We start from the raw sequence: 18,299 nt of genomic DNA on the forward strand, positions 1-18,299 counted from the left end.
ATGGCCCACTCTTGCGAATGACAGCACGGGATCTGTAACGTCCACTTTGAGTGAAGCAGACGGCGCGTGGCATTTTCACGGTCAATACACACCGCAGTATTAATTAGGGCGGCCGCGGGACTCGACCCGTGAACATCTTCCAACAAGCGGCAGAACCCTCTCGCTCTGGGCCACGTCGGCGGTCAAGTGGCATAGCGCACGTCACAGCGTTGAAGGAAATCTAAAGACATTGGTGTCAAATTATAGGGGGGGGAAATGCAATTTTCGCTCTCTCCGCGTCTCTCAGCATATGCACACAGTGACCTACATACACGGCAAGAATGTCGCACGACATGCATGACGGTGTCACACCGCCGACTGTCTCCACATCATCATCACCACCACCAACAGCCATGGTCAATCCACTGCTGGATTAAGGCCTCCCTCCGGACACGTTCCGGGTGGATGAGTCATGGGCACAACCTGCAATCTCTTGGCTCGGGTCAAAACACAAAAGGCGCAGTGTCATCCGGCAATTGCCATGGGACGCAATTGTTTGTGACCCTGCGTTGGAATTACTAAACACAAATGACAACAATTCAAGGCATTCCTCAACAACGCTGTGGTCCGAAAGGAAATATCCGTGGGTCTATACAGTGAGGGAAAAAAGTATTTGATCTCCTGCTGATTTTGTACGTTTGCCCACTGACAAAGAAATGCTCAGTCTATAATTTTAATGGTAGGTTTATTTGAACAGTGAGAGACAGAATAACAACAACAAAATCCAGAAAAACGCATGTCAAAAATGTTATAATTTGATTTGCATTTTAATGAGGGAAATACGTATTTGACCCCCTCTCAATCAGAAAGATTTATGGCTCCCAGGTATCTTTTATACAGGTAACGAGCTGAGATTAGGAGCACACTCTTAAAGGGAGTGCTCCTAATTTCAGCTTGTCACCTGTATAAAAGACACCTGTTCATAGAAGCAATCAATCAATCAGATTCCAAACTCTCCACCATGGCCAAGACCAAAGAGCTCTCCAAGGATGTCAGGGACAAGATTGTAGACCTACACAAGGCTAGAATGGGCTACAAGACCATCGCCAAGCAGCTTGGTGAGAAGGTGACAACAGTTGGTGCGATTATTCGCAAATGGAAGAAACACAAAAGAACTGTCAATCTCCCTCGGTCTGGGGCTCCATGCAAGATCTCACCTCGTGGAGTTGCAATGATCATGAAAACGGTGAGGAATCAGCCCAGAACTACACGGGAGGATCTTGTCAATGATATCAAGGCAGCTGGGACCATAGTCACCAAGAAAACAGTTGGTAACACACTACGCCGTGAAGGACTGAAATCCTGCAGCACCAGCAAGGTCCCCCTGCTCAAGAAAGCACATATATATGCCCGTCTGAAGTTTGCCAATGAACATCTGACTGATTCAGAGGACAACTGGGTGAAAGTGTTGTGGTCAGATGAGACCAAAATGGAGCTCTTTGGCATCAACTCAACTTGCCGTGTTTGGAGGAGGAGGAATGCTGCCTATGACCCCAAGAACACCATCCCCACAGTCAAATATGGAGGTGGAAACATTATGCTTTGGGGGTGTTTTTCTGCTAAAGGGACAGGCCAACTTCACCGCATCAAAGGGACGATGGACGGGGCCATGTACCATCAAATCTTGGGTGAGAACCTCCTTCCCTCAGCCAGGGCATTGAAAATGGGTCGTGGATGGGTATTCCAGCATGACAATGACCCAATACACACGGCCAAGGCAACAAAGGAGTGGCTCAAGAAGAAGCATATTAAGGTCCTGGAGTGGCCTAGCCAGTTTCCAGACCTTAATCCCATAGAAAATCTGTGGAGGGAGCTGAAGGTTAGAGTTGCCAAACGTCAGCCTCGAAACCTTAATGACTTGGAGAAGATCTGCAAAGAGGAGTGGGACAAAATCCCTCCTGAGATGTGTGCAAACCTGGTGGCCAACTACAAGAAACGTCTGACCTCTGTGATTGCCAACAAGAGTTTTGCCACCAAGTACTAAGTCATGTTTTGCAGAAGGGTCAAATATTTATTTCCCTCATTAAAATGCAAATCAATTTATAACATTTTTGACATGCGTTTTTCTGGATTTTTTTGCTGTTATTCTGTCTCTCACTGTTCAAATAACCCTACCATTAAAATTATAGACTGATCATTTCTTTGTCAGTGGGCAAACGTACAAAATCAGCAGGGGATCAAATACTTTTTCCCTCCTTCACGGCGTAGTGTGTTACCAACTGTTTTCTTGGTGACTATGGTCCCAGCTGCCTTGATATCATTGACAAGATCCTCCCGTGTAGTTCTGGGCTGATTCCTCACCGTTTTCATGATCATTGCAACTCCACGAGGTGAGATCTTGCATGGAGCCCCAGACCGAGGGAGATTGACAGTTCTTTTGTGTTTCTTCCATTTGCGAATAATCGCACCAACTGTTGTCACCTTCTCACCAAGCTGCTTGGCGATGGTCTTGTAGCCCATTCTAGCCTTGTGTAGGTCTACAATCTTGTCCCTGACATCCTTGGAGAGCTCTTTGGTCTTGGCCATGGTGGAGAGTTTGGAATCTGATTGATTGATTGCTTCTATGAACAGGTGTCTTTTATACAGGTGACAAGCTGAAATTAGGAGCACTCCCTTTAAGAGTGTGCTCCTAATCTCAGCTCGTTACCTGTATAAAAGATACCTGGGAGCCATAAATCTTTCTGATTGAGAGGGGGTCAAATACGTATTTCCCTCATTAAAATGCAAATCAAATTATAACATTTTTGACATGCGTTTTTCTGGATTTTTTTGCTGTTATTCTGTCTCTCACTGTTCAGATAACCCTACCATTAAAATTATAGACTGATCATTTCTTTGTCAGTGGGCAAACGTACAAAATCAGCAGGGGATCAAATACTTTTTCCCTCACTGTATATATACACTATACATCTACCATATATACATACACCTCTATGCCTAATTGAGAGGATGGTTGCCTACCATCGTCGAGTGGTTCACAGACATTGTTTTTATGCGAGTCTGTGGATCTGTGCATCTCTGTGTGGATCTCTGGGTCTTCGCGTGAGTCTGTGGGTCTCTGTGCGAGTCTATGATTATTCTGCGTCAGCTTTTCTTTAGAACTGCTTTTTGGTTATTATTCTGTTGTCCTTCCCCCGTACCTACGATTAGCGCGGTTGGCTACGAATGGTGCAAAAGAAGTTCAACATACAGCCGTTGTAGAGTTTTACATCGATTGAGGATCCATATCTAACATAGAGAGAGGGGTCATTGCCTATAACCATCTGGCAGTTCACCAGCATTGGTTCCAACAAAGCCTGACGTTGCTGATGAGACGCTAAATGTCGAAACCGGTCCAGAGTTTGCCTGTGTTGAATCAATTCTGCGAATAAAATTAATTCCCAAGAGGCCATGTGGTTGATGGGGTTTGTTCAAATTTGTTATTTTATTTTGTAGACGGACACACATGAAAGAGGCGAATTGCCTGCCGATGTTGTTTTACGAATATTCCCCCTCACGATATCAAACAGTATTTTCTATTATGTAGTGCATATAATAGGTAACGTCACGGGTAATGCTCTTTAATTGACATATCATGTAGCAGCTGCTCCGCTTGGCGGACGAGACTGGGTATTGCAACTGAAGTAAAATCTTGACGTGGTGGTTGGAGAGGAAGCCACGTGGGAGTTGTGAATCATAAGAATTGGCCAAACATCCCAGTGTCGCGGGACCCTCCTGAAGATCACTCTTGAGACTCCGTGACGATTTTCTGGGCGAAATGAAAAAGTATTTTCTGCTCGAGCGAGCCGCGATGTGGCGCTCGTCTCCATTAGTGACCCCGAGCCGGTGGTGGAAACTCCACATTTCCATGGCTTGGAGCAGGCCACAAGGTCCACTGACTTCCCGCAAAGTGGTACATATTTTTTCCGACACCAGAATAATGATGATGCTGATGGTTGACAATTGTTTGAGTTATTGTGAATTGGTGATCATTGATGGAATTATTATTTATCAAGATTGGAATAATCTATTATTGTTTCTGATGGTTATAATTGATGATGAGTTATGATACATAATGACGATTGCATGATTCGTTGTAATGATGGTGATGGAGGCAATTGATTAAATTATTGTCGCTGATGGTGACCCAACCAACCTCTTGAATCTCACTAACATATCTCTCTTATAATGATGATATTATTATAAGGGAAGGCGCTGCTGCTGCTGTATTTCAGACACACTGTCTGCAATAGCTTCACAGTAGGGGGCGAAGTTGCTGTTTGCGTGATCCCAATTGAGTCATTCGGAGGTGTTATTTTTTTTATTTGGTGGCGCGGGCACACGACGGATTGGATGCCTCCCGAACGACGCCAGGGAGTCGTTGGCATCTGCTGTGAGCGAGGCAGACGGGCGGGTGGTTATGGTGACGGTGAGTACACTCGCCACACTCGCAGGGATAACCAGGGCGGTCTACCGGACTGGAACCACGCACGCCTGCTGTGCCGCGTCGCCGTCATGGTTGTGTCTCTGCATTATTGACGCCGTCACTGGCGACTGCGCGCCCAGCCAGAGACAAGGCGCGCGTGTGGTCATTAGCATGCACAGTAAAAACACGCGCACGCGCGTGCGCACGCACGCGCATTCCCCCTGCTTGACATTTTGTGTTGTCACACAATCCCAAAATCCCTCAGAATTACTCATTCTACACGAGCCGGACAATTGAGTCGTCTGGTCATTGCGCATCGGGTTACCCGCCACAGTCTGAAACCCCATCTGAAATAGCAAACCTTGAGCTGTGTTGGGGAGAAAACACCACTCGATGATTTCATCATCGTCAGCCACAGTCAATGCCACTGCTGGTTGAAGGCCTCCCCCAGACGCCACGATCCTGCGATGCAACGAACCGCCCAGGGCCTGCTCTACCCACGAGCTGATTCCATCGCTCCGTCTCCTCGAGTCGTCTCGGACGCGTTCCATTTCTTAGGTGCTGCTCCGTTATTATCGTCGACCATCGGCCACCACCGTCGTCCCTATAATCTGATCGTGGTGTGTCGAGCAGCCGCTGGGTGGAACGTTGCAACCGCAGGATCGTGAGCAGTGGCGGTGATGGTGGCTCGAGGAGGAGGCCTTCATCCACCAGTGGAATGATCATGACTCACGATGCTGTTATCAGTGTCGATATGTTCAGCACACAACTTGCCCCTAAAGCCACATCTACTCAGAAACCCTCTTTCGTCTCTTGCCCTAGCTGCGTGTTCACAACTTCACGAAGTGCACTGTGTCGCGACGCTGACATTATCTGCCATGGTTACGATACGGTGATGTTCGTGGTAAATGCGTTCACACTGGCTCCATCGTCAACAACCATGGTATATCCACTGCTGGATGACCACCCCATGCACCGCATCGCACCCAGCGTGAATTCTCCGATGTGGGTTGGTCGACAACGCTCAGCGCCTCTCTCCCTGGCCGTCAGCGTCCCTCCGAATGGCGACCGGAGCCGCTCTTACCGACTCCGCTCCGGGTTTTGTGGCAATTGTCTCCGTTCCCTCTCCTCGCCGAATCCAACCACTCTCTCCTCCTACAGTTATACTCGACACTGACTATATATTTATATATAAAAAAAAGTTTCGCTGGCTGGCAGACATATTCACGTTGTTTATCGCGTGAATTCATTGTTAAATTTTGTCTACGTTTGTTACATTTAAATTATTTAAACAAGACGCTCTTACATTGTGCCGAATGTGACCCCAGCACTATGTTCAAACACTACGCTACCGAAAGAAGGAACAGTGTCTCATGGGGCGACGACGTTTTGGGCAACGGCCCTTCCTCAGAGCACAGCCGATTGATGCGACCCAGGTCGCCCTTGCAAAAGAGGCAGTCGACGTCCACGTGTGCATCACCGGTTGATGACAGATCCTGGGTAGATGAAGGATAGCACGGCGATAAGAAACAGCTGGAACTGTATCTCAGCTGCTCGCAAATAGCTTTTTAATTGACTCGACGGACTCTCTCGCCCTGATGTCGGAAATGTGATGCAGCGTCCGGGTCACGTAACGTGCTTCCACGCTCTTCCGAGATGGGATTCCGAGATGGAAAAGAATGAGGAGGGGGAGGGGACACATTCAGCAGACGTCAAGGCAGAAACGAAATTGGATTTGGGAAAAATCGAGCGAGTGATTCAAGTGGTCGGGTACATGCGGGTGGGCGCGAGCGCATGTGTGCGCGTGCGCACAGAGTAGATAAAATAAATAGTGCACCTAGCCTGGCACGAGTGCCGCGTGTGGTGGCGTGATGGCCACAAAGGGAGATAAAAGTGGTCGGGCGTGGTTATAACCACACCACATTCCCTCTCTCGTGCGTCGTAGGGCCCATAATAGGTGCTCCCTCTTGGACTTTGGGCTCAAACTTGCTCTGAGCTGCCTGCCTGCCGTGTTCTTCTGGTAAAGAGCAAATCGCAGCCTCTCCCCTCCCCACCCATGAGATTGCTCACAACCGCAAGGGAACTGCATCGCGCGCTTTCAGATGCACTTCTGCAAGCCGTCTGGAACGCTCTTTCTTCCAATATTAGAAAAGATATATCTGCTCACATAGACTTGCGAGATGATGTACATGGCAGATCACCGATATATATATGCAGTATATGTTAAATAGTGACGGTGCTGATGTGTATTTATTTGATTGTTGTCTGTCTTGAAAGATGTATTCGGCATGGGTGTGCTACAATGATTGAGGAATGAGTGACAGCGATAGAGGGGACCGAAAGAGGAGGGGTGGGACGTGAAGGGGTGGAGGCGCGAGGGAGAAAAGAGGAAGGGGAATGAGCAATGGAGAAGAGGTGAAGCTTTAAGAGGGGAACGGAAGGAGGTTAAGCCGGGGGACTGCTTCACGTACGGGGTGAAGTTGATTCGAGTGGAGGGGTGCAAGGAGGGAGAAGGGCCGAGAAGGAGGGACAGAGAGGAGATTGGGAACGAAAAGAACGAGAGGGGACGTGGAAGGAGATGAGGGCGGCTAGATGGGCGGGGCAAGGCAGAGGGGGCGGGGCAAGGCAGAGGGGGCGGGGCAAGGCACGAGAGGGCGGGGCAAGTCACGAGGGGCGGGGCAAGGCTAGGAGGGTGATGACGACTCTCCGGGCACGTGACGCGAAAACACCGCAGATCGTAACCGCTGGATTTTATTTCTGCAAAAAAACATTTTATAAGATTTACAAAGTATATATTTTATATCGTAATAGTAGTAGAGCATTATAAAAAGTAAACACCATTTACAAATATATGTCCTTGTTAGCATTATATTGTGTCGTGTCTTATATAGTTTTGAGTCAAAGCAGCACCTATATCTAACCCCTTACCCATAACCATCTGGCAGTGCTGATGAGACAATGAATGGCGAAACCGGTCCAGAATTGTGCTTGTGTTGAACTAATGCCGCCCACAAGATATGCCCTCCCAGAAGGAAAGGCGTGTGGCTGATGGGATGGGTAAAAATACATGTTTTTTTGCTGGGGGAGGATATTGGAAGAAGGAAAACGAATCGTCTTCCCAGCTATTTTGTTATTTCATATTCTTTACAACCACGCTTGCGCTACCACCGGCGATTCATCACGTTCGTGGACACTGCGAATCCAGACACCGGTTCTCAACAGAACATTACTCTCGTACGGCAGAGCGGGTGGAGAAGTGCTGCCCTCTACTGTGTGTGGGCCAGAGGTCACGTGAACAAGCGGGGATCTCAAAGTCAGCTCAGCGACTTCCACTTCCACGGGTCCACTCGACGTCGACTAGAGGTCACCTGAAGAAGCGGGCATCTCAGATGTGGCTCTGCAATGTCCGCGTCTGCGGGCCGTACTCAAAACAACGCAGAGGTTCGTGCTGCCACGCGGCGTTTCCGTGTCTGTGACGCCGCCGGTGGCGGTGCGATCGGGGACGAGAACGACGGGAAATGATCCCAGCAGAGTAATTGGCAGTGATCGGAGAGTGGAGAGCTTCCTGGCCGCACACAAACATCGGACGCGACGCCGGTGAGAGCGACAGTAAAAGCAGAGAACGGATCAGGGTAGGGGGGGGCGGGTATTGCTATGGGGCCGTAGCATCACTCTCATACGTAACGCATGTTATACCGGGTCCCTATTGGTGGTTGTTTGGGGGTCAGGCCCAACGCGGTGGCGGTTTTTGCGACGAGATTTTCGCCGTCAAGCCCTCCACCACCCGACGGGAAGACCGCCGCGTGATGACGTCGTCGCTATCGGCGAAACTTCGTCACGCGTCTCGGTCGCCAGACGTCTCGAGACGGCAGTCCCGAGGGGCAGGAGGGGGATGAGGGGGGGAGGGGGATGAGGATGGGGGGGGGAGGGTGAGGATGGGGGGGGGGGTGAGGATGGGGGGAGGGGGAGAAGGGGGAGGCGGCGCTGTATTGGTCAGAAGTTGCTCAATGCATCGGCGTGTGCGTCAATAATTGATTTCGTCTGTGTCAAGATGACAATCTCGTCGGATGGTGGAGGGCCACTGACAGTTTTTGGCATAAAATTCCTGACACGTGGCCTTGACCCCAACACAAATGTGGACGATTCTACTGGTTATGGAAACCTACGAGTTAAGTTAAAATCGTATACCTCTTTGAGCGAATAAATATAAAGCAGACAAAGTTATACCTGCATTGTATGAACTCGGAGCACACGTTCACAAAACAAACAAATAAAACCCGTGGCAGAGATCGAATAACAAAAATGTAACTACGTTGGCAACGATTGAAAAATCACAGAGTTACTCATGAACGCCGCCAAGTAACATCTACGGGGTAACGGGGAGCGGTGGCGGAGCGGTTAGCGCACTGCGCTACGAACACAACGGGCCGAGATCGATATCTGAACGTCCTGAGCTCGCCCAGAACACGTTCAGATAACTTACACTGATCAGTGCGGGGGAAGTATGGTCATACGATGCCCTTGGCACATTTATTGGGGGGGCGGGGGGCATGGTCGCGTTTTAAGTGTATTGTGTGAGCTAAAATAAGTAACTGAGTGAATGAGTGAGCGGGCGTGTGGTTGGGTGAGTGAGCGGGTGGGTGAGTGGGTGAGTGAGCGGGTGGGTGAGTGGGTGAGTGAGCGGGTGAGTGAGGGGGTGAGTGAGCGGGTGAGTGAGTGGGTGAGCGGGTGGGTGAGTGGGTGGGTGAGTGGGTGAGTGAGCGGGTGAGTGAGTGGGTGGGTGAGTTGGTGAGTAAGCGGGTGGGTGAGTGGGTGAGTGGGTGAGTGAGCGGGTGGGTGAGTGGGTGGGTGAGTGGGTGAGTGAGCGGGTGGGTGAGGGTGTGAGTGAGCAGGTGGGTGAGGTTGTGAGTGAGCAGGTGGGTGAGGGTGTGAGTGAGCGGGTGGGTGAGTGGGTGAGTGAGCGGGTGGGTTAGTGAGCGGGTGGGTGAGTTGGTGAGTAAGCGGGTGGGTGAGTGGGTGAGTGAGCGGGTGGGTGAGGGGGTGAGTGGGTGGGTGAGTGGCTGAGTGAGCGAGTGGGTGAGTGGCTGAGTGAGCGGGTGGGTGAGTGGCTGAGTGAGCGGGTGGGTGAGTGGCTGAGTGAGCGGGTGGGTGAGTGGCTGAGTGAGCGGGTGGGTGAGTGGCTGAGTGAGCGGGTGGGTGAGTGAGCGGGTGGGTGAGCGGCTGAGTGAGCGGGTGGGTGTGCGGCTGAGTGAGCGGGTGGGTGAGCGGCTGAGTGAGCGGGTGGGTGAGCGGCTGAGTGAGCGGGTGGGTGAGCGGCTGAGCGAGCGGCTGAGTGAGCGGGTGGGTGAGCGGCTGAGTGAGCGGGTGAGTGAGCGGGTGGGTGTGCGGGTGGGTGAATGAGCAGGTGGGTGAGTTGGTGAGTGAGCGGGTGGGTGAGTGGGTGAGTGAGCGGGTGGGTGAGGGGGTGAGTGAGCGGGTGGGTGAGGGGGTGAGTGAGCGGGTGGGTGAGGGGGTGAGTGAGCGGTTGAGTGAGTGGGTGGGTGAGCGGGTGAGTGAGCGGGTGGGTGAGCGGGTGAGTGAGCGGGTGGGTGAGTGGGTGAGTGAACGGGTGATGCTTACCGACCCGTTGCTACGTTACGGCAGCGTAACCACCGACATGAGAACAACAATAACCGTGCTGCATACAATAACAAAACCAAGAATAGCCACGACAACAACAACAACGTCCACCACTCCACAGGAGGAGGATCTGTGTGACACGGACCAGAATCGGACATCCTGTGGGATGAGCGGTGCTGGTGATTGATTCGGTGTGTGGAGCCGAATCCTCGCGGGTGACACAGCGGCGTCCCAGCTGCCGGTGAATGTGTTCGAGTAAAGAGGGACAAGAGTGGAGGGTCAGGGGAGGGTGTGAGTGTGTGTCTGGAGTGTGTCTGTGGGGAGCGGTAGTGGAGCGGTTTGCACGCTGCACTACGAACCCGGTGACCCGAGTTCGATTCCCGCTCACGGCCAACGCCAGTGACGATTACCTGAACCGGTTCTGGGCCTCCCCTAGGTCGGCTCAGTCTCAAACGAGTACCTGGTGCGGGGTGTAAACATCGCCACTGGGAAGACAAAGGTGGTCGGGCGTGGTGCTGCCACCCACCCCCTCGTGTACTGTGCCGGCCTTCATAAGTGCTCGCTAACAGCACTTGCCCCAACAGCCTCTGAAGGCTCTACGGGGGGGGGGGGGGGGGGTTATTTTTGCGTGTGTGTGTGTGTATGTGCGCATGTCGGGGTGGTGTGTGGAGGAGGCTGTATGTTGTAGACAAGCATTTATCCAGCAGTGGAGAGACCATAGCTGATGATGCCATCCAATTAACAACCTGCGATTAAACCGGGTTCTGAAGTGCAGTGAGTTGGTTATATCAGCCGGTCACCAATGACTACGTGAACAACACGATTCCGTCTCATTCGAGTTGTGTCCTTACTGCGATGACTTTCCAGCCCTGACATTCACGAACGTTCAGTTTGGCACGTGACGGACTCTCCACGGCCACGTCACAAGCTGCCGCGCAGAGCCCAGAGCGCGACAGGCTCAAAGCCGTCGTGACCCAACTCTTCTGACGGCCGAGCGAGCCTCGATTTTGGCCGACCGGACCGCGACTCACTCTTTTAAAACCGGCACATCAGAGCCGAGCCAGCCCGGGAGCACTCGCGGCACGGGTGGTTTCCCATTGCCTATTTGTAGAGCCGGAAACCAAACCGTGCTACGCCGGCTCGGGGGGCCGAGCGGGGCCACGGGGACGGCTCGCGATTCGTTGGCCACGTGCGACGTCATTGGCCGCGCTGCCGACGCGCGTCCCGACTCGCCTGTCGTCGCGTGCGACGCAAACGGCACGGCTCGGTTTACGCAGTGGAAACGCGTCCCGGACCGTCCCGAGCCGCGCCGGCCCCGGCTCGTCACATACGGGAGGAGGAGGAGGAGGAGAGAGAGAGAAGGTGCGAGGTGCGTGGCTGCGGAGTTGCGTCGGTGGGGATCTCGCACGGGGTCTCTCCGGGACTCGTGGTCCTCCGTGAGACTCCTCCACGAGTCTCCTCCATGACCCCGTGGGTTCACTTCCCGGCGAGGTACCTGCCCAGCGCGTCCTCAATATCCGAGAACGACGGCCTCAGGTTGGTGCTGGTGGACGGGCACGCAGAGAGAGAAAGGGAGGCAGGGAGGGAGCGAGGGAGAGGGGGGGGGGGGGAGAGGGAGAAGTGAAGAGAGCATCAATTATCAAGTGTCCCGATAATTTGACACGAGTTGTAAAGACGTGTGCAATCGATGGCATGTCCACGTTACCAGCCGATCCATCGCCCGACAATCTGATCGATCCGATCGATTGAAACGACGTCACGTTGGCTGTACATGATTGGTACAAAATAGGTCGCATCAACTCCAACATCATCGTCATCGTCAGCCATCATCAATCCACTGATGTACCACGTCCTCGCCAAGCCGCCACCACCTCTCCCAGCCATGCAACGTAACGATCCGCCCAGCTCCTGCTGTACGGTCGAGGAGCCGATTCCACCGTTCCATCTCCTCCACGGCGCACGTCTTCTAGAAACGCGATCCCTTCCTCGGTCTCCGCTCCGTTATCATCCTCGACCGTCGGCTATCATCGTCCCCTCTGACCCCGACACCTCCTGCCCACCGCCGCTTCAATGAGATGGGGTCATCGCTCAATCAACCAATCACGTACTGTGTGTTGAGCTGGCACGACGTCTTATCGGCGACACAATGTGCCTGAAAGAGTTGCAACAGCATCGTGCAACAGCATCGTGCAACAGCATCGTGATGCGTGCAGTGTGGCCGGAGCAGCCTTTGGGGAGTTTCCGGTATGTTCTTTCACCGATAAAAACACAATCGTTAGTAGTAGGTTTTTACCCTTTCAACTGGTACAAAAACTGACACCTTTATACAAGGCATCATGTTTGCAATAACCACAACACAAGCAGTCAAAATTCAAACAAAAATAAACAACTCTGATGATAATAATATGCACTGCCCTTGAAGTTGATTGGTCCACACTCGAGACAGCTTTTCTTAGAGCCCAGTCTCCATTGGTGTTGGACCAGATGACGCCAAAAGGCGTACAACTCAAAGACAGTGCACTATCAGAGTATTGAGTTGTTTCTTTTTGTTTGCATTTTGACTGCTTGTGTTGTGGTTATTGCAAACATGATGCCTTGTATAAAGGTGTCAGTTTTTGTACCAGTTGAAAGGGTAAAAACCTACTACTATATTTTGCCACTGGTAAAGGAGATGTCTCAAACAAAAATCGTTGTTTTTGCAATGTTCACGACATGTAAGCGGTCGATTGTTTATTTCAGGCAATGATCAACTCGCCTCCTCCTTGTGGGTCAATCATGGCCGCGATTCAATTCAGGGATCACCTCTGGTTCGTTGTACTCACTGTGGGGAGAATGTCACACTCGTGCTAAGGGTTCACAGCCAGCGTCAAGATTCCCGATTGCTGGCCCAGGCCGCACGACGATCTGGCTAAGTTTGTGTTGTAAAACCCTCCACCGCCACTACCACCCGCAGTCAATGAAAATCCATGAATCCAGGCTCACTTCCTGGGTCTTGTCCTGAAGACGCCGGGCGCGGTTTCAAGTGGAGCGTCCAGAATCCAATTGCTGCTCAATGTGCTGTGAGATATGTTGCCTAACCCTAACCCACGGCGAGTGAGTGGGTGGGTGGGTGAGTGCGTTTATTATTATTATTCACGTGTGGGAAGACACCGGAGCACCCGGAGAAAACCCACGCCGTGTGCAAGGGGGCAACGCTCTAACCCCCACGTTCAGATGGCAACAGATGGCGATTAGCCCACTTGCTGTACCGCCTTATCCTGGCGAGCTAAGGTACGGCTCTTAATCGATGCCCATGGATAGAGGGAGTTTCACAGCCCATCTGTGTGTGATCCACCAACCCTCGCTGCTGCCCCCACACAACGCTGTGTCACTACTCCAGGCAGCCGCGTTCAGCAGCAGCGTAGCCGCCACAGCCGCCGCCGCTCAGCAGTCAGAAATGTTTCCGGAAATGGCCGTTTTTTTATGGCACAATTGCACAAGGGTAATTGCCCCGCGTTGTTGCTGCTGCTGTTTGTTGCTGTTGTTGTTGTTGCTGTTTGTGCTTCGTGTGCACCACTGCCGACGCAGCAGCGCCACGATAACGAGAGCGCGACTTCTAGAGCGCTGGAGTGGGCACAGGCGGTGAGCGGAGAGGACCCGGGCACCGATTGGTGCCAGCGCACTGGGACTCGGGCATCGTGAGGAGGAGCGCGGTTGGGTGGGTGGGTAGTGGGGGGGGGTAGTGGGGGGGGAGGGTGGGTAGTGGGGGGGTAGTGGGGGAGGGAAATGGGAGCTGAATGGTTGTGCGGTTAAAGTGCCGGAGTGCGAGATAAGAAGTCGCAATGTAACACGCGCGCACGCGCAGATTTTGAAACGCGCACAAGGCCTTACTCACACACGCCCGTACACACACAAACACGTACGCATACGCACAGAAACTCGCACAGAAACTCGCATTTATACACGCACACGCACGCGCGCGCGTCTCTGAGGCTGTCGTCATGACCCAACCTCTCTCCATCTGGCGGCAGCGTTGGCGCTGCGAGTGACACAGACGGGGACAGACTCGTTGCGTCTCAGTTCTCAGCGTTACCAACCCCACGAGACCAAACCCCACCACGGCCATCACCACTCTCTGCGCCGTGCGACCTTGCGCCGACATCACGGTCCACCATAGTTTGCGAATCAAGTGTATAATAATAATATTCGTACTTTACTTATTCAGCCAAACAAGCCACATTGAGTCATAGGACTCTTTTCCAAGAGGGACCTGCATTTGTTTTTTTTAGTTGCAAGATATTTTCAGCCGACTCGTGATGAGTGCGTTTATCATATACGTGGGAGGAAACCGGACCACCTAGAGGAAATCGCACGACTCGCGTGAGGCGGCAACGCTCTATCCTCGCACCCGATGCGTAGTCAACATCGTCACCAGGGTGACTGGCACCAGGGCGTGGTGCTGGCCACCCACCCCGTCATGTACCATTCCGGCCTTCATAGGTGCTACCCCGACAACAGCACTTGCCTCAACAGTCTGTTAAGGTTGGACGGGGGATCTTAATCTTTGTGCTGGTGGGTGGTGGTTCACTCATTGATTACTCCGCCCGTATTGAAGACTCGGTTCGATCACACTCGTCTCATCCACCACCACTTGCTTGTGCTGCATCAACGCTGCTGAAATGTTGCACTCCCGGAAGGCCGCGGGGCCAATGGGCTGTGTAAGACATGAGCGGACTGCATTCTCTCTGTGGCGAGACGGTCGTGAAGGAGGTGCGCTCTCCGCTTGAGGGTAATGGGCCTACTCCTCCACGACGGTGGCTCAGGCGTCGGGAGTGAATGCGGCTTACTCGATGTTCCACGTCTTGAGCATGAGCTCGTAGATGGCATCAGGGCATCCCGGGGGCTTGTCCAGCCTCTTCTCGGCCTTCAGGAAGACCACCAGATCGGCTGCCTTGAAGCCCTGCAAGCAAGAGGCCAGAACACATTCGTCACAACCACTCCACCGCCACAACGTTCGTCACAACCACACCACCGCCACAACTTTCGTCACAACCACACCACCGCCACAACACTCGTCACAACCACACCACCGCCACAACACTCGTCACAACCACACCACCGCCACAACACTCGTCAGAACCCACACCACCGCCACAACTTTCGTCACAACCACACCACCGCCACAACATTCGTCACAACTACACCACCGCCACAACACTCGTCACAACCACACCACCGCCACAACATTCGTCACAACCACACCACCGTCACAACATTCGTCACAACCACACCACCGCCACAACATTCGTCACAACCACACCACCGCCACAACATTCGTCACAACCACACCACCGCCACAACATTCGTCACAACCACACCACCGCCACAACACTCGTCACAACCACACCACCGCCACAACATTCGTCACAACCACACCACCGCCACAACATTCGTCACAACCACACCACCGCCACAACGGTTGTGTGGTTGTGACAGGTGGGGGGGGGGGAGGGGCGCGGGGGCAGTGACCAGCACCACGCCCGGCCACCTTTGTCTCCCTAGTGGCGATGTTTACACAACACACAAGGTACTCATTTGAGGCTGAGTCGACCTAGGAGAGGCCCCAGGTCCAGTTCAGACAATCGTCGCAGGCGTTGGTGGCCGCGAGCGGGAATCGAACTCGGATCGCCGGGTTCATAGCGCAGCGCCGCTGACCACCGCGCGACCGCTCCCCATGTACGCGCGCACGTACACACACGCGCCCCCCACCTTGTAGGGCCGGTCCCCGTAGGTGAAGGTCTCCCACATGGTGACCCCGAAGCTCCACACGTCGCCCTTGCTGGAGAACTCGAAGTGCTGGATGCACTCGGGCGCATACCACTTGAGCGGCCACTTGCCCGACACCTTTGCCTGCAACCGCACGGAGCGCCCCGCGTCACCCGCCGCCATCTATCCGCTGCTGGATGGAGGTCACCGGCGATCGCGGCCGCTCACGCCGCTCCTTGCGGGGAGTTTGCGGTTGGAATCGGGGCTGGCCGCCCCCCCGGTTAATAGGGCTGCGGCGCGTGCATTGGCCTACGTCCCTCGCAGTGGACGTCAGAGTTCCCGAGATGCTGTGAGAAGATTGGGCCTTCGCTGACAAGTGTGACGGTCCAAAATGTGGCAAATTGGAAAAACGACACCGCAAGTCAATTTAATTAGGATGACACGTAGCAGCAGCAGTAGCAGCAGCAGCAGCAGCAACCGTCGCCTCCTACTTAAAAAAACTTGGCAGGACCCTCCGGCGCAAGGGTTGAGACTCAATGATGCCTTCCTGGGCTTACAAGCAGAATCATTGTTTTATCGACCCTGGAGAGCTGACGATGATGGACTGAGTTCAATCCCCCAACGGGGCTTTGACCTCTCGACCTTCCTATTGCGAGCCACTCGCTCCACCGTTGAGCCATCTGGAGGGGCAGTAGACGGTGGGCCACCAGCGACGGCGACAGCCCAACATAACCCAGCGACGAGGGGTCAGCGCTGGCCGCGGCTCACCTTGTAGTAGCTCTCTCCGGCCGCCAGGGCCTTGGAGAGGCCGAAGTCGCTGATCTTGGCGTAGCGCTCGCTCACCAGCAGCACGTTACGCGCCGCCAGGTCGCGGTGCACGAAGCTGCGCTCCTCCAGGTACTTCATGCCGTCTGACACCTGGTGCATCAGCTCCGCCAGGTGAGTCGATGACATCGTCTCTCTGCCGAGCGACGGGACAGGGTTGAGGAGGAGGGAGGAGTAGAACAAGAACATGGAGGGAGATGGGGGAGGACGGAGTAGGCAGGAGAAGAAAAGAGGAAGACATGGAGAACAATGAGATGGAGGATGAAGGTGGGAGGCAGGGAGGAGGGGGAGGAAGGACGAATGACGAGTCACTTCGCGTTGCACCACGAGGTGCCCCGGCGTGCCATCTGGCGTAGACGGCTCCTGTGGTCAGCGCACAGTTGGCATCCCGAACGCGTGGCCCACGTGGTTCGTACGGCGTCAGCAGTGGGGCCACCGACGTGGGTGATGGCGCAGCGTGCTGGCACTGGCTGGGGCTGGCACTGGCTGGGGCTGGCCCCATCTGGCCACGACTCGCCCTCTGTGAACCCTGCTGTGCCAGGGGTGGTGCACCGATTTTCATCGTTTGAACGTCTCCCACGGAACGCAGCCGTGGCCGCCGAGGCCCGAACGTGGGAAACCGCCCAACGGCGACGCCCCGCCGGGGTCGTCGCGCCGTCGCGTCGGGACCCCCCGGACTACGCTGTCGAGTCGCGCCGCGTCACGCCGCGTCACGCCGCGCCCCACCACGCACTTATGCTCCTTGAGGTACTTGTTGAGGGGGCCCAGGTAGGCGACCTCCATGACGAGCATGAGCGCCTCTCCCTCGCACACCCCGAACATCCTCACGATGTACGGGTGGTCCAGCTGGTGCATCAGCTCCGCCTCCTTCATCAGCTCGATCTTCAGCATCTCCTGGTTCTCCACGGGCTTGAGGACCTTCACGGCCACCTGCACCTCCTTCCTGCTCGCCGGAGAAGTGGCGAGACGTGGGGAGGGCACGCGAGAGGGTGAGCAGGTGTGAGACACGGGGACCCGCGCACCGCACAAACACACAGATCAAGATTTCCCCATTATAGACTTAACAGACTGTTTGGGCAAGTGCTGTTAGCGAGCGCCTATTTAGTCCCGCACGGCATACGAAGGGGGGGGGGGGTTGTGGCCAGCACCACGCCCGGCCGCCTTTGTCTCCCCAGTGCTGATATTTACACACTGCACCATTGCAGTCAACCTGGGGGGAGGCCATAAGGGTAAAATCAAACTCAGGTGGCCGGGTCCGTAGCACAGTGCGCTAACCGCCGTGCCACCACTCCACGCGCGCACACGCTCACCAGGGCTACAGGCACGCGCTCGCAAGCCCACTCGCACGCCCACACTGACGCCCGCGCGGGTGCGCGAGGGCCCTACTTCTGGAACTTGTAGATGCCGCGCAGGACGGCGCCGAAGTTGCCGGAGCCCAGCTGGTTGCCGCAGTCGAGGGTGAGGCGCTCGCGCTGCAGGAACATGCCGCGCCCTCGCACCTCCTCGGGGTCCTCGTACAGGCTGTTGTACACCGGCGTTTCGTGCGGCAGCGCGCGCCGGTTGATCTCGTACAGGTTCCGCCAGTTGTCTGCCCGGTGACCACGTCGCGACAACCGTGAGCACGGCACGTTGCCGTCAAACCATTTCCTTACTGTTAGTTTTTGTT

At 54.2% G+C, this 18,299-nt stretch overlaps 1 protein-coding gene across 2 annotated transcripts in view; it reads right to left on the bottom strand.

Moving 5' to 3' along the window:
- Positions 1 to 10,056: 10,056 nt before the first annotated feature.
- Positions 10,057 to 18,299, bottom strand: part of LOC144736082 (tyrosine-protein kinase SYK-like) — a 48,389-nt gene continuing 40,146 nt past the window's right edge. For both annotated transcript variants that reach the window (XM_078618679.1, XM_078618678.1), the window contains exons 9-14: positions 18,020 to 18,221; positions 17,367 to 17,576; positions 16,577 to 16,769; positions 15,812 to 15,952; positions 14,890 to 15,002; positions 10,057 to 11,606 (exon numbers count right to left, since the gene is read on the bottom strand). In XM_078618679.1, coding sequence (XP_078474805.1) covers positions 11,540 to 11,606; positions 14,890 to 15,002; positions 15,812 to 15,952; positions 16,577 to 16,769; positions 17,367 to 17,576; positions 18,020 to 18,221 — 926 coding nt within the window. In that variant the 3' untranslated portion in view covers positions 10,057 to 11,539. The remainder of the gene's footprint in view (positions 11,607 to 14,889; positions 15,003 to 15,811; positions 15,953 to 16,576; positions 16,770 to 17,366; positions 17,577 to 18,019; positions 18,222 to 18,299) is intronic.

This window comes from Lampetra planeri, chromosome 3, assembly GCF_965212315.1.
Source record: "Lampetra planeri chromosome 3, kcLamPlan1.2.h2, whole genome shotgun sequence".
Classification (NCBI taxonomy): Eukaryota; Metazoa; Chordata; class Hyperoartia; order Petromyzontiformes; family Petromyzontidae; genus Lampetra; species Lampetra planeri.